Source organism: Gossypium hirsutum, chromosome A08 (assembly GCF_007990345.1).
Source record: "Gossypium hirsutum isolate 1008001.06 chromosome A08, Gossypium_hirsutum_v2.1, whole genome shotgun sequence".
Taxonomy (NCBI): Eukaryota; Viridiplantae; Streptophyta; class Magnoliopsida; order Malvales; family Malvaceae; genus Gossypium; species Gossypium hirsutum.
This window is the reverse complement of record NC_053431.1, coordinates 5,351,828-5,375,878: the sequence shown is the minus strand read 5'-3', so window position 1 is coordinate 5,375,878 and position 24,051 is coordinate 5,351,828. Positions and strand designations below refer to the sequence as shown.

Here is a 24,051-nt window from a genome sequence, read left to right as displayed (position 1 = left end):
CAGTCGGTTAATCGAATTAACCGAATTTAATAAATAATATTATAATATATAAATATTCGGTCGGTTCAGTTAATTTTTTTAAAAATATAAATTAATCGGTCAGTTAAGTCGGTTAATTTTTTTATATGTTTTATACTTGTTTTAACCAAAAATTAAAATATATATAAATTTCAATTAATTCGGTTAACCGACCGAATTAACCAAAAAAGTTCGGTTCGGTTAATTTTTTTTTTGAAAAAATTTCGGTTCGGTTAACGGTTAAGGATTTAGAAGGGTCGGTTAATTCGGTTAATGGTAGTTTGGGTCAGTTAACCGATTGAACACCCCTACCCGCAGCTTGCATCGACTCTCTAGTTTTCATTCATTTTTCACTCCTTTTGTTCTCAAGTGCTCTATTAAGCATCAAAGCATGAAATTAAAAGAATAGGAGCAAATCCTGCAAATTTGTGTTTTTTGAATTAACAATTCAATTAAATTTGTGTTTAAATCTTCAATGGAAACCAGTCTTTAAACCCTATCCCTTATAAAAAGAATCAGAAATTCTAATCACTAATTATAGTAAACTAGCCAATTATAGTGAATATTAATGGCGAAAAAAGCCAAAAACTGCAAGGTAACAACATTATCATTGCATTGAAATTGTCGTTTAAATCTATGAACCCACTCAATGAAGTAAAAAATGTGGAAGAGGATGAAACCACTGCAGTGCAGCTATAAATAGAGAGCAGTTTACATCAATTTATCACACACATGATCATATCATATTTCTCTTTACATCTATACAATGACAGAGAGCTCCATCTCCAGCACTTGGTCATCTTCAGCTGATAAACAATCCGACCCCAAACCCTCGTCGTCACTCAAGCTCTTTGGCTTTTCACTCACTGACCAAGACGAGGTTTCAGTGAAAGCCGAAGAAGATTTTGGAGAAAGCAGTAAATTCGAGTGCCCGTTTTGTCAACGCTTATTCGCAAATTCTCAAGCACTTGGTGGGCATCAAAATGCACACAAGAGAGAGCGTCAAAGAGCGAGGCGAACCCAGTTTCTTCACACCCATCACCATCATCATTATCAACGCTACATAGCAGCTGCCGCGGCCGCTGCTGCTGCGCCTGTTTTAAGCTCCCATGCTGTACGGTCGTCGCCGCCGCCCGGGCTTCCTGGAGGGTTCCCCAATAACGCCGCCGGGAAATTTGTGGCGCAACAACCGCTGGTACTTCGGTCAACGCCTTGTGATGAGTGGCCCCCTCGGATTTACGTAGCGCAGCCAGTGTATTTGGGGGCGTCAGTACCCGAATTCGTTGAATTTGGTGGTAAATTACCAGAGGCGGACAGAAGCGTTGATCTTCATCTTAAACTATCTCCTTCAGGTTGTTAGAACCTAGGATTTTAATAACTTCCCTGTCTGCTTTTATCATTTACCTTTTTTTGTGTTTAAATGGTCTCAAAACATGTTTCAATGTATTGAAGAAATTGGTCTTTCCATGCAAATTCTTGTCTGCTGTGAAACTAGGAATCAGGTTTAGGGGTTGTTAATTAGAATTACACAAGTTCTGTGGAGATAGCATACATTGAGAAATGCTGTGTGAGACAACATGGAGACAACATTACAAGAAAACTTACTACACTCAAAAGGAAGATAAATGTCATGTGCCAAGAAGTTATTTTAGGAAAAGTATCTCAACATTATCGACAATAAAGTACACATTAGAAATTAAGTATAAGTGGGTTCTCATCTTAACTTAGTATCATTAAAATTTGGGTAAATTACACCCAACGTCACTCAATTATTAGTATGTTTATGTTTTAGTCACTTAATTTCAAAATGTTATAAAATGATCATTAAACTATTCGAAAGTCATTGGGTTGTTAAAATCATTGTTGTACGGCCTTCTCTGTTCGGCCCACCTGCACCAATTAAAAGCTCCCATTCCACTTCTCTTCTATAGTTTAGTTTTTTTCATAAAACAGTTTTCAATGTCACGAGTTTGCGAGCCGAAATCCAAACAGATTTATTCTCCAATCTCTTATATTAACCATCAAATTGACTTGAATTTAAGGTATATTCTTCTACTCGTCTATGGGTATTGATATACCGTACTGATCTTCAAATTGTCACTTGAAGCTTGCTAATCAGATTTTTAAAAATAAAATTTAACAGCCCAGTAACTTAAATAAAAAAACTTTTGAATAATTCAATGACTTAAATGAAAACTTTTGAATAGTATAGTGACTATTTTGTAACTTTCTGAAGTTGAATGACTAAAACATAAACTTACTAATAGTTTAATAACCTTGAGTGTAGTTTATCCTTAAATTTTTAATTTAAACAATTTTTCGTAAAAAAAGCAGTTGATTAGATTTGAAAGATTAATAGCCAAAGTGATAAGGAAAAAATAAAAGGGGCTAAATTTGTTATTAATTAAAAATATTTATATATGTAGTAATTATAACAAATAATTATTAATCCATAAACAACTACTTTTCATTTTTTTAGATTAAATGTATAATAAAAATTAAATTTTAATTCATTATCAAAATTCAAGTTATTCATAAGAATAATGATTAAGACATCCGAACTTAATATTTATTTACATATTTAAAGTTATTTTAAATTTAAATTTTATTTTTCAAAAAAATAATTTAGTGAATTTAAATATTTTCAAATGTTTAATTAATGAAAATTTTATTTATTGCTACTTTAAGTTACTTATTACTTAAAATGAAAATTGTTTAAATAATTAATGAAGTGCTTGATTGCGATAGTCACTACAGTTTCCTACTGTGAAAACTGTTCAAACAAAATAATAGATAACATCAAAGACTTGTTTAACGAGTAATTTCACTATCTTTATTCACAAATACAATAAGTGATCTTCACTTTATTACTCTCCAAGCATAGAGATCTCACATTTGTACCTAAAAACTAAAACACTCACATTCAAATCTTCCTCTTAAGAACTTGAGCAGGAAACACTCAACAATATTTACAATTCAGTTTGCACTCTCTCACAAAAATAGTTCCACAATGAACAGATTAGAACGCACTCAATAAACTCTCATCAAAACCTAGACATGCTTCAAAATAAATTATTAATTTTGGCTTGCTAACATATAATCTAAGTGAATAAAAAAAAACTCCTTGAAATAGCTATTACAATTACAACAATCAAAGCACAATTAATCAAAGATGTACTCTCCATATTCAGCAATGCAATCTCGATCGAATCTCCATATTCAAATGGTTGAATTAATTCACTCATATTCAATCCCATATTCAAAAGTCAATGATTGGTTTCCATAGCTAGACTAAAATATCTTCAATAATACAACACATTAATAGGTCCAAATATTTTCTTCATTAAATTGTCAAACCAAATAAGACAAGTATTTAAACCATCTTAGTGGCAATCTGCAACTGGCACACCAAATGTCACAACAACAATCAGCTCTTATTGTTTCAACAATCTCCCTCTTTGGCAGTTTACTGAATAGAACCAAACAATATAGGAAGCTAACTACCACAATCAACAATAACTCCTCCTGAACACAAACATCACTCTAATTAGCTCAACGTAGTACATAATATTGTAATTTTAACTATCAATGTTATGTCTAAAATTCGCATCAACAATCAAAATACTAATTTGTAACTAAATAAGCAACAGATAAGGTAAAGTGTAACTACGTAAACATGCACCATATCATAGTTCCAAAACTATTTAGCAATTCCACAGCATCAACAATATTAGTATCAACAAATAAGTATCATCATCTCAATTATACATACCAAATCGAATAAGAGCTCAAAAGTAAAGGTAGTCATTACCACAATAAGGTCTGATTCATCTTCAATATCATCAACATCTTTTAGAGACATTAGTAGATTCATTATCAACATAACAACATATACATCTACTTCCCATATAGTATAGTAGCAATCAATCATAGCATAACAACCAAAACACACTCAACACCAGTAGCTTCCTTATATAATTATTTCCCCTTTTTGTTCAACAAACTTGCCAATCAAAATGCTAAAGATCATTACTCTCTTAACTAGACCAAGGCAAAACAAATGTTGAAGAATATGAGGATTAAAACAATATAATCTAATCAAGAGAATAAAATTACTGGATTGAGCAAACAATTGTGCAAGGATCACTTGCTCTGCAACTCTTTCCTTAGTGCAACCTCTTTGTCCCTAATCTGTTGTATGATCCCGATTTCAGCATGTTGGATCAAGTGTCCTAAGTGTAGTATATTTATTTTGTATACTTTTATTTTTTGAATAAATTGGTTTAATAAAATATTCATTAATTACATTAATACCCTTTTGTATATTGTACTTGATTTTTTTGCACGTAAAGTAAAATTGAAGTAAATATTGGTTTAATAGTCATCTAACATTTAACTAATATTAAGCGGTATTATGTGATCGGATTGTAATATGGAAAGATAGGTTATATTAGTAGATAAATCTAAACATGTCCTTGATCTAATAAAAATGAGCAAACCGATTGAAAGACTAATATTTCGTCTATCAAGTCCAATTGGGAAGATGCTTTGTCTTGAGCATCGCAACGGATGACTTCCAGATAATAGAGACATAGATGTGACTGACTAAACTGACAATATATTAGACAAGACCTAAGTAGAATAGACTATAGATCCATTTATAGATATATTCACTTGTGACATTCAGAGTGTGGCATATCTTTATCCTAAGTGGATGATAGATTATGTATGCGTAACTCGTATACTTTGATGTAAGTAAAATTCTGAGTTCTAATATATAAAGAACCAAAAACTAGTGCGTTGGGTATACAACTTCTGCAGTATGTAGCATCATTAACAATAGTGGAATTCATAGCCTAACTAATTGGTAAATGATATTCTCTCATCAGCATTATAAGATAGAAGAAAAATAAACATGACTATGGGTCATTTGTATTTATGATAAATGGCTTGATTACTATTTGATAGTAATTGACTTTTCATGAAAGTAGATGTAATGGTTACTATGAGATAGAAATAGGATCATATTAGAAGACCGAATTTATCTCAAAGAGATTAAAGATATCTTATGAGGATAACACACTTAAGACAAAGTCATTGGACAAGCACTTATTAAGTAGCTTTCGTAATGGTATGTAATTTGGGAGAACTTAGTCATGATACTATGGTGGAATGACATTGTCGCTAGATCAGTTTATAACTGATAGGGGAAAAGCTGGAACTTAATTATAATTATTATTTGAGTCCTAATTATATATATTCAATTGGTCTCCCCGTTAGCTCATTGAATCCAGAAATGAATTGCATGTATAACCAAATGAACAGAAATGAATAAAAATGATAAAGTTAGAGAAATGAGTTGCATTCACAAATGAATACGTTCTCTTACTAAGTATAGAAATGACTTAAAAATAAAAAGTTTTTGGAATTATTATTTAATTAATTATAAATAAAAAATTGAAGTTCCAAAATGGAATCATTTAATTAGTAATTATGAATTCAATAAATAAAGGAAATTAAATATATTTCCTCTGATTCTTTTACGGTATGGTAAAATTGTCATGACTTCAACGAATTAGAATTGGGTTAAAAAATTATTTAATTAAGAAATTAATTTATTAAATTACTTAAATAAATAATATTTAGTTTGGGAAATAGAAAACAAATATTAAGTTGGATTAAATTATAAAATGCTGGATCAAAAGTCTAAAAAGCACATATAATTGAACCCAGTATATGAGAGGCCCAAAAGCCCTCATAATAGATGAGTGGGGCGACAACCCTAGTATCACTAACTAGGGTGTGTCACCCACCCCTACTCTACTTAGAGTAAAAGTGTATTTTCTATTAAAATAATATTATTTGTTTAAGCCTTATTCAACTAGGATTCTTTTATTTTTCCCTATAAATAGATGGCATCGGTTGACCTAATACACACTACTTGGTTATTGAGCTATCATTATTCTGCCAGAAAATAGTAGTAATTTATTTACTTAGAATAAATTATATTTTCTGAGAATTACGACATTTATTGGTTTCTATTGAAAGAGTTACCTTCCAATTGAAAGGAATAATATCGTTCTTATTCGGTGTTTGGTCCATGTTGCTCGTGCGAAGGTCATTTCGATTGAAAGTTAAGATCGACTTGAACTCATCTTGCACGAAACACATATTTTTTACTAAAAATTTATTGTTATAAACATTACAAATCGGCTTGATTTTAAAATTTTTAAATTTTCGATATAACTGTAAATCGTTTTCTAAATCAGATTTTTCTAATACAGCATGGATCCCGACAATCACACAATTATAAGACTCAATAGAGAATGTAAAATGATCAATCAGCCTTCCGTCTTCATCATTGCTCGAAGGAACAGTGGGAGTAGGCAATTCAGCCTCCCCTGCAGTAGCCGTTGCTTCATATGTAATCATTTGCGAAAGCAGTATTACAATTATTAAAAAGAAAATCAAAATATAAGAACACCCACATTTTGCAACATTAATAAGTCTGGTATTTATATTTTGACATATATGTTTTGTATCACATTTTTTAATTATTTAAACAAAATTGTTCAAAATTGGTAGTATCCTTAAATGAATACAATAGTTGCAATATTTAGTTGATAACTTTGTCATATGTATTTTTTATTTTGTATCATATTTTTAATAATTCAATTGTTAAATTTATCAATATAATTATATTTATCATGTATGTAAATTTTTTAATAATCTAATATTTCTAATACTGATAAATAAATAAATAACTATCTTCTCTAATATATATTTATAGGTTGAAAGCTTTTTATTAAAATAAATAACTATACATTTTAATTTACTAAAAATTTGATATGTTACATGTAGATAATCATATAGAATAAATTGAGGTTCTGTCCCTAAAACTTAACATTATACTATAGTTTTGTCAATATAATTCTACAAAATAAAATTAAATACAATATTAATCATAAAACTTTTCCAGATTATTTTTAAAAACATGCAAATTTATTTCCCTTATGTCGATCGATATGCATAAATTATGATTCCATAGCTATTGTCGAAATTGTTAACTAACGATTATCATTTATAAAACAAATACACGAAGTTAGAATCAATCAAGCTCGTGTAGATGCTATTACCAACTAAGCTGTAATTTTGCATAATGTTGAGACCAAAAAATTATCGGTAACTTTGCAATCTATCTTACTAAACTCTTAATTTTCTTGTAAAAGTGTTACTTATTTCAAGCATATTCGAAGAGATATAATCATCCAAATATATATAAAATTTTGAATATATTCGTATAGAACAAACAAATCCAAGTAATACAGTTTGCGAGAGAGAATTTTTCTCAGAAACTAATCCCATGAGTTACATCCAATTAAAAAAAACTTGTACAATAGAAAGGAAATCAATAAAAAATTGTTATATAACTTTCAAACATAGAGCTACAATTTTCAGGAACTCACCCCGAAAATTTGGCCTGTGAATATATCATCAGGTTATATTCCTGGATCACAGTAGATAAGAAACAACACATCGAGTAAGAGCTCCAACCATAATATGTGCCTTAACTCGAATTCTATTGCAATAAGATTCACTTGAGGAACCCTCTTTGGTTATACCTATACCACAAGACCTCCAATCTACCAATTTCCTCCTACATTGAAGGTGCTCGGTATCAGTTAAAACGAAGCTAAATAAGTGAAAGTTATATGTTATTGTACTATACAACACCAATCAACGGACAAACAGATGCAGCAAGCCGGGGACCAAACACTGCCAAGTCAACAGATAAGGATGCACTGTTCTAGACCACAGCAAATTGCATACGTATAGGAAAATACCTGTCCCTAGTACAACTCTCTAAATCCCTTCCCTATGCAATTTTATGTGAAAGTCAGAAGAAACATGAGCAAACAATACTAGAAAATCCCATTGACCAAACCTGTCAGGATGCCAGTGTAGACACTAGTCTCTAGAGTAGATACCATCAAGGTCAAATCATGTTCTAAACCAAGCAGGTTACTAAGCCTGCCTAAGGAAAGTCCCAACACATTTCATTTTCAGAGGGATGTTTACCTTGTAAAACTGATTTGGATGTATCGATATAACTAGTAAATCAACTTCCATTTTGATGCCTTGTAAGATATGCTTCTAATTTTCCCCTTGCAGCTAATATAAGACCTATAATAACCAAGGCATAAATGTCATTATTGTCTCACATGCCAATTTCATGAAATATTTGCTTATAGAAAACATGGAAACTGAATGACCAAGCATGCCGATTAGTACCTAAAAATAGAGCTGAAGGCTTCCCCGGCCGTGATTTAAATTCTGGATGAAACTGCACACCAACATAAAATGGATGACTTGGAAGCTCCAGAACCTGCAAAATGCAAAAAAATAAATGAACTTGTCCTTTTCTTGACTGAAAAACTACAAGGAAAAAATCCAAATCCCCTTGAATTAAACAGCTGGACAACCCCTCCCCCTCTCCCCCCCCCCCAAAAAAAACAAAAAAAAAAGAACTTCAACAAGAAGGAGAAAAAAGACGTGTAAACCCACCTCCATCCTTTTCCCAGTTTCATCCTTCCCAACAAATTTTAGCCCAGCTTCTTCAAGAACCCCGATGACATCTGGGTTTACCTGCATCAGTGTCAAGCAAGGGGCAATAAATCATATCATAAAATATTGAGTTATGCTGATAGATCCAATTTTTCTCCTCTTTCCAGTTGAATCAGCTCGACTAACCTCATATCTGTGCCGGTGTCGTTCATCTACATAATACGGATTGCAGTACCTAGCAAGTGAAATAAAAAAGAATTATCATGCATGGCAATCGAAACATACATCAAAAACTTTGATGGGAATTTCTAGTTGCATGTAAAGACCAGGTGAGCTCTGATTCATACACTATTAGAAGCAGCAGCACTCACTGCACAATATCTGTTTTTGGTACACAAGAAGGGCTTATTTTACCAACCAACATCTTGATAAATAATTCAGATAAGGTAACACTTCATGGGAAGCAATGCCATCTAAAAGACATAACATCGTACCCTTGTAAATTACTTGTGTTACATAAACCTTGTCATCCAGAGGTCACAAGGCATGAGAGCCCATTGCACAAATGGGAGACAAATGGATTAAGAGTTCTCTTTTCTTTTTGGCAAAGTAGAGTTTGAAGAAGCTTCTAAATTAAACAAACCAACAGATAATAACATACAATTTAGAAGTAACACAATCAGGGGTCTGAAATAGTGTTCTTCGAGATCCCAGTCTCATTGTGCTTCCCATATGTGTTCTGGAGCCCTGACACATAAAATATAACATAATCTAGTGCTGCAAGCATGCGGAAGGAGTATGAAGAAGTAAAATGAGAAAGAGGAAATGTATACTTCAGGCATAAAAATGACAACAGGATCAGGTGTCTTATCATCAAACTCATTACTGTTTGCCTTTTCTAAACCAAGAACCTGGACCAAATAACTCAAAAGGCTTTTAATGTGGAACTTTGGAAAATAGAAAACGTGCATTTGAAAGAAAAGTCACTTACAGATCTGGCATACTCAATGACAGAGATCTGCATGCCCAAGCAAATGCCAAGATAGGGAACATTGTTCTCTCTAGCATATTTTGCAGCCAATACCATTCCACTCACACCACGATCTCCAAATCCACCAGGAACTAGAACACACTCAGCATTCTACAAAATAGCAGTTCCAAGAAAAAATATAAATCAATTTCCACAACACCTCTCATCCCCAATTCCCTTTAGAGTAAGCTATGCTGCATAAAAACAGTAGCGCAAACTAAATAGAAAGGATAAGTACAAACTCAAATAAGAACCACCACCACCACCCCTTTTGAAAAGGATAAATATTCAAATGGTAATCTATGATCCAATTTAAGACAGAAACTCAACTCTTAACAATTACATAAATAATTTAGTTCTAGCCTATACTTGCAGAAAATTAGACCAAGAAAATGCTAAACCAAGATAGGTTGTTAGATAATGAATCTGGCATTGAAGGAAGTTAAGCCATTAAAACAATAGATACAACTATGAAAGGCTTACTCTTAAACTCTTCCACGCAGCAGCATAAGCTTCTGGTGCCTGGATGAGACAGAAGAATGTTTAGATAGTATCATTTTCAAACAAAAATTGCAACAGCAAAAGTGTTACTGATTCAATACCGATTGGGCAGGATCATCCTCAAGGTCTGAAGCTGCAATCCAGTCAATAGAAGGCTTCAAAGAGCATGCAATGCAAGCATGTAAAAGTGCCTACAAGAGAAGGAAAACATTTATAGAAATGGGTAGTAGAAAATAACAATGATTACCACCAAACCTAAAAGTCACTAAACTCCGATATCCAGAAAACATGCAACCAACTAGGAGACATGATTTAAACCAGGCACCACTAATAAAGAATACCTAGTTTTCAATCAGTCACAATATGATATGGCTTTTACCAAATTGATCTAGCTGATAAAATACCAACATGTAGGAAATGGAGTAATACAAAGTTCTGAAGTGATCCAAGTGTTAATCTTTCCAACAAATGAAACATTTAAATAATTATTTATGAAAACCTTACCACCCACCTTAGTCAAAAAGGATGAGAAGATGGATAATTTAACAGCAATAATAATATACCAGAAGGCCTTGTATAACACTAAGTGTCCATTGAAGGATGAAATTTCCCATAACATATACTAGGGGTAAAATAAAGGAAGTCTAAAAGTCAAAAAATTAAACCAGCATTACACCTTCACAACAGATAGATATGAGTCTGTCAGACCAACATACTTTCCCACCATTGCAATCCGCACCTGCAGACAAGGTTATGTTTTTGTATCGCATGAGAAAGATTTCTTCTATTTCAAACTGGACAATTAGAACTAAATTAAGAATACTAACAGAATCAGTGAGATTATCAAATGTTTCTGCCCTCCTGCTCCAAGCTTCTAAATCTGGAGGTGTGGCAATGCTGAAACAAAACTTTATAGCTCTTAGTAAAACTGATCAAAACTTCCTGCAATTAATACCTCGATCCAAATTTAATGGTGAATTTTGGTAGTTAACAGCCAATCCCAACGGTCTGACATTCTAACCAGTAATAAATATAACCTTTTGCCAAGTGCTAAAATCACAGAGATAGAAGAGAAAAAGATTGACAATCAACTAGTGATGCTCCATAAAAAATATTGGATTGCCTAAGCCAGCCGCATTGTGCAGCAAAGAGTTAAGCCATAACAAAGTAAAATTTATAACAAACTTAGTTATCTGATGATGTTTAGAGAGAGAGGGATGATGAAATGTTGAACCAAAAACTAACCTGAGCAAATTGAGCTGTTTCAGAATTGAATGATGAGCATTTTGGTTCTGAAGCAATATACAATATGTAACATCACCAAAAAGAATATAAAAGAATGAGACTAGGAATCTTTAAGTTCCAGACAAATGGAAGAACTGCTATAGAACATACTCTAAGTAAAAGAGGAATATGCCAAATGTTGGGAACATCATGAATATTTAGGATGTTCGCAGCCTGTGAAGAACCAGAAGGATAAACACAATCCTTAGTAAAGATGACCAAACTAACTCAAAAGAATACAAACCAAATTTTGCAATCAAATTTACCTCAACATGACAAAATTGTGAAAGTTTCATCTTTGTATTATCCAATAATGGCTGTAAGTCACCAACCAAAAGGTGTATTTACCATCAGTTTGGGACAAAGCTCAGATCAAGAAAACAAAGAAATCAAAAGGATATCCAGCAAGATAAAAGGAGAAAACACAAGTAAACCCAAGGGCTAAAGCTGAGAAAATGCAATTGTTCACAAAATATTTATATGATATGAATGCTACAGATAAGATGCCAAGTTATATATGACAATTTCAACAACAGTTTGCAGCAAAACTTATGTAAGTAAAGCGCCAACATAATGCCGCACCCCACAAAGATGATAATGATTACATAGGTTCATGCCAACACATTTAAAAACTAATAAAAATGCCTAAAAGTGATACAATGAGCCAACGCAATAATACTCCAGAAAGATAAAATGCAATGACACAATTCTCCAAACGATTCTAATGAAAAACTCATCTACTGCAAGAAGTACATGAGAGGCAGTGTACCTGAGCTGAGCGACATGCAAGCAGATGAGGAGTCAAGCCTAATGCTCTAAGTTCTCGGACACTATGTTGTGTAGGCTTAGTTTTCTGCATCACAGAGAGAGTGAGATGGAGAATTATTGACACCACAATTGGCGGCGATGCTTAATAAGGAACTTAACTGATATCAGTTTTAAAATAAGATCCAAACAATGATCTAAAAGTACTTTGCAATTTATGTATTATGATTAAGGAAAATTATGGTGTATTACTTGCTCTCCAACTACACCCAGCACAGGTATTAGGCTGACATGAATGAGGCAGAAGTTATCTTTCCCTGAGGAAGAAAATGAAAATTATTATGACACATGAAGATTAATATCCAAAGATACCAAATAGATTGATATAGTCTCTTTGAACCACTCCATAGATGCAGAATCAAATGTTCTAGATTGAGGTTTAACAGAATGGGAATGGCTACCAGACATTTAGAAACCTGAATAACTGTAACTTCTCATTTATCAAATTGAATGTGTGCGTACAAACACCACCGCAAATGCATGTCCAAAGTATTTAACCTATTGACCAGCATAGCCTGGTACATTTGAATAATGCAGAAGTTGCAAAATTGCAGCACTACATAATCAAATTATATTAACCCCCCCCCCCCGGCCCAGCAAAAAAAAGGCCGACACATTCCTTATGAATCCAGGTTCCTATAGCACAACTTTCTGGTCTGTGACTACATGTGGATCTGAAAGGTCACCATATATGTGTCAATCTAAATAAGCACTGGACACCACATGACAAGGCTAATTATCAAGTTGGAACAAAATGATTGATAAACAAACAAAGCGACAAAGTATTATTACATTCCTAAATAAACAGAAAATACTGCAGACTTACCAACTGAAAAGGACAACTGTCGTAAAGCCTCAATGAATGGCATTGATTCAATGTCACCTGAAGAAACACCCCCATACAAATAAAAAAGAATAAAGCATTTCTCACCCCACAAAAAGAAAAGCAAGAAAGAAAGAATAAAAAAAAAGGGGAATTCTTGACACGTCAAGCTTCTTTTTTTAGCATAATTCATACCAACAGTGCCTCCCAACTCTATCACACAGACATCAGCAGGACCCTCTTTTCCATCCACAGGAATAAGAGCAACTGCCTCGATCCTATCCTTAATAGCATCTGTGATGTGTGGAACAACCTGGGATCCACACAAAAGTGAAAAGGACATGAACTTATTGTTATTTGTTACTTTCTTCATGCATACAAAAGTAGATAGATGATCGGTAATAACAAAAGTCACCTGAACGGTCTTTCCGAGATAATCACCTTTTCGTTCCTTATCAAGGACAGACTGGTACGAAATGCAACAGATTATTAATTTTCACCCACTAATATAACTCCAGTGAAGACTGAACAAATATATTAGCATCTACCCTGAATAAACAGAAATACCTGATAAATCTTTCCAGTAGTAACGTTGTTGTCTTTAGTAAGGGTGACATCTAGGAAACGCTCATAATTACCCAAATCCAAATCGACCTTTTAAAACATTAACATAAACCAATTTAGTCAATATTATACTGCAGTGAGGTCACTTTTTTCTCTTTTTTTGGCAAATACTATAAGTACAAAATACTTCATGCTAGAGACAAAAGAAAGGGGATAGCAAAACCTCTCCACCATCATCAAGAACAAAAACCTCCCCATGTTCAAAAGGCGACATGGTTCCAGCATCCGTGTTGAGATAAGGATCTGCAAGATACAAAGATGAAGGTTAACGAACAGATTAAAGTAAGCATAATCAGGAGGGTTCTCAAATTAAAAATATAAAATAAACCCAGAAAGAAAAAGTTAAGGAACCATAGAGCAAGCAATAGCAATAATAAACAGTGAAAAAGAGTGCAGAATATATAAAAGCTTCCCAAACAAATGCACTAAAAATGTGAACTGTTGGTCGAGAAAAACAAAACCCAGAAACAAGCCCAGAAGCCTGAACCCATACAAAAAATTAAATAAATAACCGAAAATAAGAGAAAAAAAGATTATGGAAAAAAAGGGATTGTAAGGAGGAAAGAAACCAATTTTAATGGAAGTAACACGAAGGCCACAGGCTTGAAGACCAACGCCTATGCTACTGGCGGTGACGCCCTTGCCAAGTCCACTTACGACTCCTCCAGTAATCAAAACGTACTTCATTTCAGTTTTCTTTGAAGAAACAGTGGATTAAGGTGATGGTGAATTGTATTGCAGGCAAAGTGTTTGATTGTTTGAAGATGAAGAAGAAGAAGCGTAAACGACCTTTACTGGAAGTCGCTTTCCAGGTTTTTCAGCCTTTTAAATAAACAAATGGGTCTTTGAAAGCATGAATAACCGAAACCTTTTTAGGGTACCGCACTGCTTTAGTACAAGGTTGGTTTTGGATATACAGTGAATTTCACCAGCTGACATTGAAATTTTTCTCATTAAAATTCTATTACGGGGTATGTCTATACAAACTACATTTATCCAACATACCTATCTACTTAAAATTAACATAATGAAATTTTACTTTAAAAATTATTAAAAAAATAGATCCTTAAAATATTTTCAAATAATATGATTTATCTTAATTACAGAAGAAATTTTTTATAATTTTTTAATCGAATTGATATTTGATTAACCTGTGACACCAACTCAATCAGAAATTTTATTAATACTATAGATAAATGACATTTTTATTAATAATATAAATATAATTGTGATACGTGATATTTAGAATTCATATGTGTACATAAAAATAATATACAAATGTAATTTAGTTGTGTATTTTAAAATAAAATACAAATATAAGATTTCATTGATACAGATGATATGGACTCAAAATTCATCATATATAAATTTTTTTATTAATTTTATTAAAAATATAGAAAGACAAAAGTACCATTGTTCTAATATAAATTGTTTATATTTATAATGGTATTTTCGTTATTTCCTTAATCGAGTTGGTGATTAATTAACCTGTGACACTAACTCAATCAGGAATAAATATAAATATGCAAATAATGTGGTTGGATTTCAAGTTTCATCATGTACAATTTTTTTATTGGTTTTATTAAACATATAAAAAAACAAAAATACTCTCACAATAATATAATTTATTTATACATAGAAGGATATTTTTATATTTTTTAATCAAATCGGAAGTCGGTTGACATATTATTTAATATATCTTTTTAAATATTTTTTTGAAAGACTAACTATTTTAATTAATATGTAATTATCTTATTTTTACTATTTTTAAATGATTAACTAATGAGTTATTATGACCATCAATTGAATTTTATTTCGATACCATCAATTGAATTTTATTTCGATTGGAAAATGATTAAAAGTCTATTTTTTTTACAAAATAAATTATATTATTACGAAAATGTTGTTAAATTATATTTTTATATAAAATTAATAAAAAATTAAACGAAATTTGAACTTAACATCTCATAGTATTTATACATTTAACTTTTTTTTATTTCAATTAAAACTTCATTTAGTTATTACATAAACTTTTGATGAATATAATTTTTATTTTCTTTCATCTATATCAAGAATCTGACATAATCTAATTATAAATAAAATAAATTTTTAAAAACCTTTAAATTGGCATAAATAAAAAGTAATTAAGAAATTGCACATTGGTTATAATATATTAAATTATTAAGCAATAAAATGATAAAGTTTTCTGCAAAAGTTTAAATTTAAAAAAAATATATGAAAAAGGATACAATCTAATTATAATTTATAATATATATATATAAAAGTATGAATTTAATCGATTGAGTTTTACCTCAGTTGATATTAACATTATTATTAATGTAAGGAAATATAAATTTAAACACATTAAAACACATCATTTATCCCCTATTTAAAAATTACAAATAAATTACAAATAAATTTAAACATTAAAACACATTATTTATCTCCTATTTAAACATATCATGATTACTTTGTCGTACTTTGTGGAAGTCAATTAAACTAAACGGTTGAAAACAAAGGAAAAAAAAGAAGAAAAAGAATGAAACAAAGATTGACTATGACGCAGGAATGGAAAAAAAATAAATTTATTAAATGCTAAAGGAAAGGTGTGTGTTCAATTGGTCGTAGGCACCGGTTATTTATACACACTTTTAGTGTTAAAATTTAATTAGATTTTTTCTAAATATAATCACTAAATAGTTTTAAATATTATCACGAATTTAAAAATCAAATTTAAAATAGAATTTAAGCTAGTTATAAAGCAATAATATCAAAAATCTTTTAATTTTTATCTAGTCACTTTTTAAAAAAAGTCTTCAACCCTTCCATCTTTATTCAGCCATCTTTGAATTTTCAATCCTTCAATCAAGATCTCATCTTTACTTTTTATTTCAATTTAGCCCATTTTGTAAGAGTTTGAATTCAGCACACCAACTTCATTTTTTATAAGAAAAAAAATCTAAATTTAATAGCTTTTTATTTGATAATTAGCCAAAAATAAATATATTAAAAATACGAATTTATCCTACTATTAAACATTATATAAATAATAATAATTTCTAATTTTTTTTCATAACCTCTCTATCACATTAGTCGTGTTGCTATTAATTGACCATCCAAAAAAGGCACATCATGTAAGGATTTTTCTGCCAACCTCTAGTGTTTTTTTGTTAGTGACTTCCATTTATTTCAACTTTAATGGAAGATATAGCAATAGTCAACTCTCATTATTTCACCTTTCTCTTTTTAGGGTTTTTACCTCAATATTATAAAAAAATTTATACACCAAAATAGTTTGTCAGCCAGATTAATTACGAAAATGGTATGTTTTTTTAGGTCGTGCCTACTTGACAGGCACAACCAATTTTTTTAATATTAATTTTTTTCGTTTAAAAAATTATTATATATTTTTTTTTCGGGTTAGTATACAACCCGTGTATATGGAAGCATACATATACATGTTGTGCCTTCTTGATAGGCACAACTAATGGGGCCCACATGCTTAATTTTTCCCTATATATTCCCCCGAAAATCAGATGAAGAACATACAGAAAATTTAGCAGCAAAATAGAAGTAAGAAGAGAGTGAGAAGAAGGAAAGAAAGGAAAGTAAGAAGAAGGATAAGGTATTTTAATTTATTTATTTTTAAATAGAATGTAGAATTTTGTTAGAAATTTTATTATTTAAAAGTTTGTTAGATTAATAATTTTGTTAGCTTCTGAATGAAAAAATTTGCATTAAAAATTTTATGTAACTTTTTTGCTATTCGAAACTATTTTGAGAATTTTGAAATTTTTTTAACAGATCTAGTATTGAATATGGAGAATCAGTTTTCGTATACGTTTATTTTGATGGATAAATTTTGACAACAAGCATAGGATGTATATTTGAATGTCGCAAACAAGTAGCAATGAGATTCAATAGAAATATCTCTTTTGATGATATGAAGGAAAAAATTATTGAAAAAATTTATAAACGTTGTGGGAGAAGGATCTTGAAACTTTTCTACAAGTTTCCAATTTCGACGGATCCCATAAAATTCACCGAAATGGAACTTGTAGACGATGAAGACGTGAAGACAATGGTCGCTCTTTATTGTGGGACTTGGAGCAACCAAAATGCACCGATTCAGTTATTTGCTGGTTAGCTGGTGTGGAGGAAACTGAAGATGCCACTCCATTAGGTGAAGAAGATGGAGCTCAAGAACCGCGTATGGTGGTTCCGGTATCATACGCTGGTAGTCAATCAACTATACATGGGATCGACATTGATCTTAATGCTGCACCCGAGACTACTGTGGTTGGTGATGATGTATACCATAGTAGTGATCCTTCTGATCAAGAAGTCGATAGTGAAAGTGATCCCGACGTAGATGAGGTCCCGGATGATATTGACGATGAAGGCGTGAATGAGGAAGTAAATGTTAATACGTCTTCAGTCGGGAACCAGATTCGTCGTATTGTGATACATAATAATCCTGGGGTACACATGTCTCGGATAAACCCCGATGCGGCGCATGTAGTCGAGTTCCCAGAGTACCCTGAAATATAATCTGCTCATCGGATGGCCGTATATTCTGATCCTGAGGAGTTGTTCATGGGCCAGAGATTCAAAAATAAGGAAGAGTGCGTATTTGCCATTAAAAGGTATAGTATGAATATATCAGTAGACTATAAAGTTGTCATGTCTAAACTGACATTATATATTGAAGAGTGTTGGAAGTCAGTGGAAGGCTGCAATTGGCAGATACGAGCTGCATTTATCCAAAAGTCGCAGATGTGGGAGATACGAAAATTTGTTGGGCCTCACACATGCACTTCATCACGTATGACAGAAGATCATCGAAAACTTGATTCCAAAACTATCTGTACGTGCATTATGCCAATGGTTGAAGACATGCCGACCATTAAGGTTTCGGTACTGATTGCAGAAATACAGCCACGATTCTAGTATCGAGTGCCATACCGGAAGGCATGGATAGCTAAACAAATGGCAATGGAGCAATTGTATGGAGATTTCGATGCATCATATAATAAGTTGCAGGGATGGATTGCCGCTATGAGGGAGTACGTACCAGGGACTGCCATTGAGTTGCAGACACGACCTTATTATGGCCCGGATGAGCAACTACAACTGAGAAAAAGAATTTTCCAACGGATGTTCTGGACGTTTGATCCATGTGTACGTGCATTTCCCCACTGCAAGCCGTTTGTGCAAGTAGATAGGACATGGCTATACGGTAAATATACACAGATTTTACTTCTTGCGATTGCTCAGGACGGGAACAATAACGTGCTCCTGATTGCGTTTGCCATCGTAGATAAAGAGAATATGGAGTCGTGGGAATTCTTCCTTACAAACTTGCGGAGGTATGTTGTTAGTAATGATAGTATTTGCATCATCTCTGATAGAAGGAAATGATTAATTGCCGCCATTAGGCATTCCGGTGTGCCATGGAGATCTTTCAATATTTAACCTAATGTTTTGTAATGAGACTGTAACTTATATTTTCTTAATACATACACAGCGTACGAGCTTGAGCCACACATTTTCCGGCAAAGGATGACTCGACTTGAGAATGACATGGAAGGTCAAACGAACACATCTTTCCGACAATGGTTGGGTACCATGGAGCCGTGGCAATAGGCTCAAAGTTTTGACAAGGACTTTCGTTACTGTCAAATAACCACAAACTTGGTGAAGGGCATCAACGTTGTGTTATTGAAAATACGACATCTTCCAATTTCGTTTGTCTTATCGGCTACATTCTATAGGTTGGCTACCTTTATACCAAGAATAAGTCAGCAACAAGTTAACCAGATGGAGGTAGGCCACGTGTTTGTCGAATATGTCAGGGATGCAAAGGTTGCAAACCGTCGGATGGTGAGGTCGATGAATGTAGAAGTATATTCACGACGTAATGAAACGTTTCGTGTTACAGAGACCATCGGTCGTCGACCCGGTATACCACCTAGGTCCTACGGAGTTGATCTCCGAAATAGACGGTGCGATTGTAGGAGGTTCCAGACACTTCATTATCCTTGTGCACATGTTGTAGCAGCTTGTGCTAAAGTTTCGCTCAGTAGATTAATTTATCGATGAAGTGTATACCCTCGAACGCATGTTGCGTGTATGGGAGAATGAGTTTCCCGTACTTCTTGACCTATTTACTTGGGAGGTTCCTCCGACGACATTCGAGCTTGTCCCAGACAAAGGGTTGTGTAGGAACCCAAAAGGTCGTCCGCAATCATCTAGAATCCTTAATGAAATAGACATTAGAGAGAAATCCGATGGGAAGTTGTGTGGAGTATGCAGATTACCAGGTCATAATCGGAATATATGCCCGCTCCGAAACTACCATATTGGACAATCGTCACGATCAAATAGAAATTAAGATTTTGTTAATTACATGTTAGAAGAAAAAATCCCGCCGAGTAGTATTAAATGGATTTTTTAAGCATTTTAAAATTGATTGTTTTTAATACTCCTCTTTTTTTGCAATTATGTACTTCAACCCAAGCAAATCCAAAATTCGCCTTCGAAGCACATGTTTATATACAATTTACATACTTACTCCGGGTAAAGCATGACTATTTGTGTTCATATATACTTAACTCAGATTTATTATGTATTTCATTTACTATTATAATAACGTTCTTCAACCGGGGGAATGATAACTATCCTTTGTAATTAAATGATAAAAAACTCATTACATAAATAGTCATTACATAATTTGCCAAAAATAAATTAAATTGATAAATAAAATGCCAAAAAAATTATTACATAAAAAATGAAGTTATTTATATTACAAACCCCCCCTAAAATTGATGGTTTGATGGTGCGATTCTAGGGGTATATTTTTGTGGAGCTCGACATTCACGCTGCGGATAACTACGACGATCAACGTTCTCTTCATCTGTATGTGGGGGTATGTGAAACATAGACGAAAAATCATATGTCTCAAACGCCATCGATGAACTTGAGTCGAGAGAAGTAGAATATGGAGGTGGATATGGGCCAGGAGGAGTAGAGTACGGTGGTGGATACGGCTCTGGAGGAGTTGAGTACATGGGTGGATACGGGCCGGAAGGAGTAGAGTACTGAGATAAATATGAGCCAGGATGACTGGAGTACTGAGGTGGTAGTGGGCTGAAGATATCAAACTCTGAATGATATTCGTAGCCTGAGGAGCCCGAGAAATAGTCATCGCCCCCTAAATTTGGATGATAAGAACTACCTCTAGAGTGTAGTTCCAGCTCTGGCTCCTGCTGTGGCTCCGGCTCTGGTGCATAATTCGGATCTGGAAGATGTTGCCCAATTCGTGTCGTATGCAGGGGGACTACCATCAACCGCCCACCAAACAAAAATGGTTTCCCTATCTCACAGTACCACTGTAGGTACTGTAACGAGGGCTGAAGATCCAAGCCACGATCCATCTGAGGTACCCTCTCAAACCGGTTGTTCCACATCGTAACATATTCTTCATGCTCATCTCCCCAATCAAGCCCATGCCTCCCCCTTTTGGTCATCCCATGGATATCCCCCAATCGTACTGGTGGACTCGGGATATATTGAATGCAACCAAACTGTCGAAGTACTCGATCGCCATGATACCGCTCCACTATCTGAAAATTAATAATGGGTGCGCTAATGCACCATAAGTTTGAGTGGACGCGGGCAGACGAGGGAATAACTGCCATAATTTCTAGAACAGAATACGACATCCAAATGAACTGCACAGTTAATCACATTTTTTATATTAACGTAGGTCGAGTGAAATAAAATAATAAAATAAAATTGATATTGGAAAAACTTACCCCCTCTCCAGAATGATTCTCGATCATCAGGCGGTATATCGGAACCGTGTATGACCTTCCGATACCCGGATTTGTGCTCCATCTAAGAAAAAATTTGTTAGAACAACATAATCCGAAAAAAAGTCAACTAATTGTTACAACGCATAAAAATTCATCACCTATTAACGAGTGGAAATATATATGATTGGTGACTAATTGATGCCAAGAATGGCATCCGGTAAAGTGCTCACGACTGCAGCAGTATGAGGCATTCGCCTATGTCCATCGCAGAAGGATTTGTCGTCCGACAAAGTTCTCGATACAACATGGCTAACACTGTGGACCCCCAATTGTATGAACGGGTGTTATGCAAATTAGATAATAGGGGTAAGTACATCAAATGAACAGTACTGTTGTTTGATTCCGTCATAAGTACACCCCCTATAAGGAGCATAATGTAAGCTCGAACGGCCTGCATCACCTCCCGTTCATTGGTAGTACTCGGCAAATACTCAAAATTGGCCTTTAACCATGACAACCTCAAATGGGAAAATTTCCCCTCACTTGGCGAGCGTCCAAGTAATTCATAGCAAAGGGTTGCCGGCCTGGAGGTCGAACTTACGCCCGTGACCGCATTCCCGTCGATGGGGAGCCCGAGCTATACTACAACATCTTCTAGAGTGATGGTGCACTCCCCGCACGGCAAATGAAATGTGTGGGTCTCCGGACGCCATCGCTCGACTAAAGCGGAAATCAAGTCATATCGCAGATCAAAAGTCCGGATCAATGCTGCTGATCCGAACTCGGCTAACTCCAAGAACGGTATTAGGCGTTCATCTGGCTGAAACCCTATACTATTAACACGACCTCTCAATACGCGGTACGACTCCTGACATTATTATATTAGCGAAATAATTAATACAATATAATTTAATTCAACAAATAACATGACTATGAAATAAAAATTTTATTACCATCTCCTTAATGGTACTTGATATGTGATTTGTATTATCAATCAAAGAACCCATTTGTTACAAATCTGCAATTAAAAAAAATTGAATTCATTTTTTCTTATTTCAAAAGATACAATAAATTTTTTCAAATTTTAGAAATAAACACAGTAAATATCTCATAATTTCTCATTTTTTACCTACAATTTTTTTTATGTTAGATAACAATAATAATATAATTAAAAACATATAAACTATCTAAATATAAAAAAACATACAAATTATAAAAAAAAAGAACTAGAAACATACCAAATTAGAAGAACTTCCAAATAACCTAGAAAATTATGTAACAACAAATTTAATCAACATTTTAATAAATCAATAAAAATTATCAAATAAATATATAATAATATAAAATTACATTATATAAAAATTACATTAAAAATCACAAAACACTAAACTATAAACACTAACAATTTATAATCATATACTAACACAAAATAACTATAAAATTATTTTTTTAAATACACTACTAAAAAAAATCACAATACATTAATACACACTAAACCACTAAACGCTAACAATATATAACCTAATCTTAAATTACTAATAAAATAGCTATAAATTTTTTTTAAAAATATATTACTAAAAAAATTACAATACGTTAATATACTAAACTGCTAAACACTAACAATTTATATAACCTAATCTTAAATTACTAATAAAATAGCTATAAAATTATTTTTTTAAAAATATATTACTAAAAAAATCACAATACACTAATACACTAAACTACTAAACACTAACAATTTATATAACCAAATCAACTATAAAATTATTATTTTTTAAATATATTATTACTAAAAAAAATCACAATACACTAATACACTAAACACTAACAATTTGCAACCTAATCCCATAAATTATTAACAAAACAAATAACTATAACAAAATACAAAAAAAAACTAATAATTTATAACCTAATCATAAACTACTAACAAAATAATTATACAATTTTTTTTTTAAATTTACATTACTAAAAACTCACAAAACACCATAATTTTATAATAAATTACTAAAATAATACATTACCTTTTTTCTTCTTCTTCTTCCTTCTTCTTCTCCTTCTCATTTCTCTCTTTTCTTTCTCACAGTCGGTGGATGCTTCAATATGGGGGGACCATGCTTATAAGGTCCCCCATAAAAATTTTTTTTTCCCATGAGTGATAAGATTTATGCATGAGAAAAAATGGACAGCATGCAGGGGGAAGGCAGCAGTAGCAGGGGGTGTTGTGCCTACCTGTCAGGCACGACTAGTCGTGCCTACCTGACAGGCTCGACCCGTTTTGGGTATTTTTATCCGTATAAAACCCGTATTTTTACATATATATTAATATAAATATTAAAAAATAATATAATAATAATTTTTTAAACGAAAAAAATATTTAATATTAAAAAAATCGGTTGTGCCTGTCAGGTAGGCACGACCTAAAAAAATATACAATTTTCGTAATTAATTTGATTGACAACCTATATTGGTGTATAATTTTTTTTTATAATATTGAGGTAAAAAACCCTATTAACCTTAGTTGCTCGAATTCTAATTTTACGCCTGGTTTGAAAGATTTAACATTT

General features: G+C 32.8%; 2 protein-coding genes across 6 annotated transcripts; one reads left to right on the top strand and one right to left on the bottom strand.

Moving 5' to 3' along the window:
- Positions 1 to 784: 784 nt before the first annotated feature.
- LOC107886782 (zinc finger protein 6) lies at positions 785 to 1,378 on the top strand. Its single transcript, XM_016810877.1, has one exon. It carries the CDS (start codon positions 785 to 787, stop codon positions 1,376 to 1,378), a length of 594 nt encoding a protein of 197 aa, XP_016666366.1.
- Positions 1,379 to 7,295: 5,917 nt separating this feature from the next.
- Positions 7,296 to 14,625, bottom strand: LOC107949559 (CTP synthase). Of its 5 annotated transcripts, XM_016884258.2 has the most exons (23): positions 14,240 to 14,596; positions 13,834 to 13,913; positions 13,614 to 13,700; positions 13,462 to 13,512; positions 13,242 to 13,359; positions 13,050 to 13,106; positions 12,416 to 12,480; positions 12,168 to 12,251; positions 11,665 to 11,715; positions 11,510 to 11,572; positions 11,360 to 11,406; positions 10,942 to 11,011; positions 10,791 to 10,853; positions 10,216 to 10,305; positions 10,097 to 10,135; positions 9,575 to 9,724; positions 9,417 to 9,494; positions 9,245 to 9,330; positions 8,770 to 8,818; positions 8,584 to 8,664; positions 8,311 to 8,404; positions 8,098 to 8,202; positions 7,296 to 7,675 (listed from the first exon to the last, which is right to left on the bottom strand). In XM_016884258.2, exons 1-22 carry the CDS (start codon positions 14,355 to 14,357, stop codon positions 8,138 to 8,140), a joined length of 1,686 nt encoding a protein of 561 aa, XP_016739747.2. In that variant the 5' UTR covers positions 14,358 to 14,596; the 3' UTR covers positions 7,296 to 7,675; positions 8,098 to 8,137. The 5 variants fall into 5 exon arrangements, with proteins under 5 accessions (XP_016739747.2, XP_016739754.2, XP_040931651.1 ...); XM_016884265.2 differs by lacking the exon at positions 9,417 to 9,494 and having other exon boundaries at positions 14,240 to 14,625; XM_041075717.1 differs by having other exon boundaries at positions 13,242 to 13,512; positions 14,240 to 14,597.
- Between the last annotated feature and the right edge of the window lie 9,426 nt (positions 14,626 to 24,051).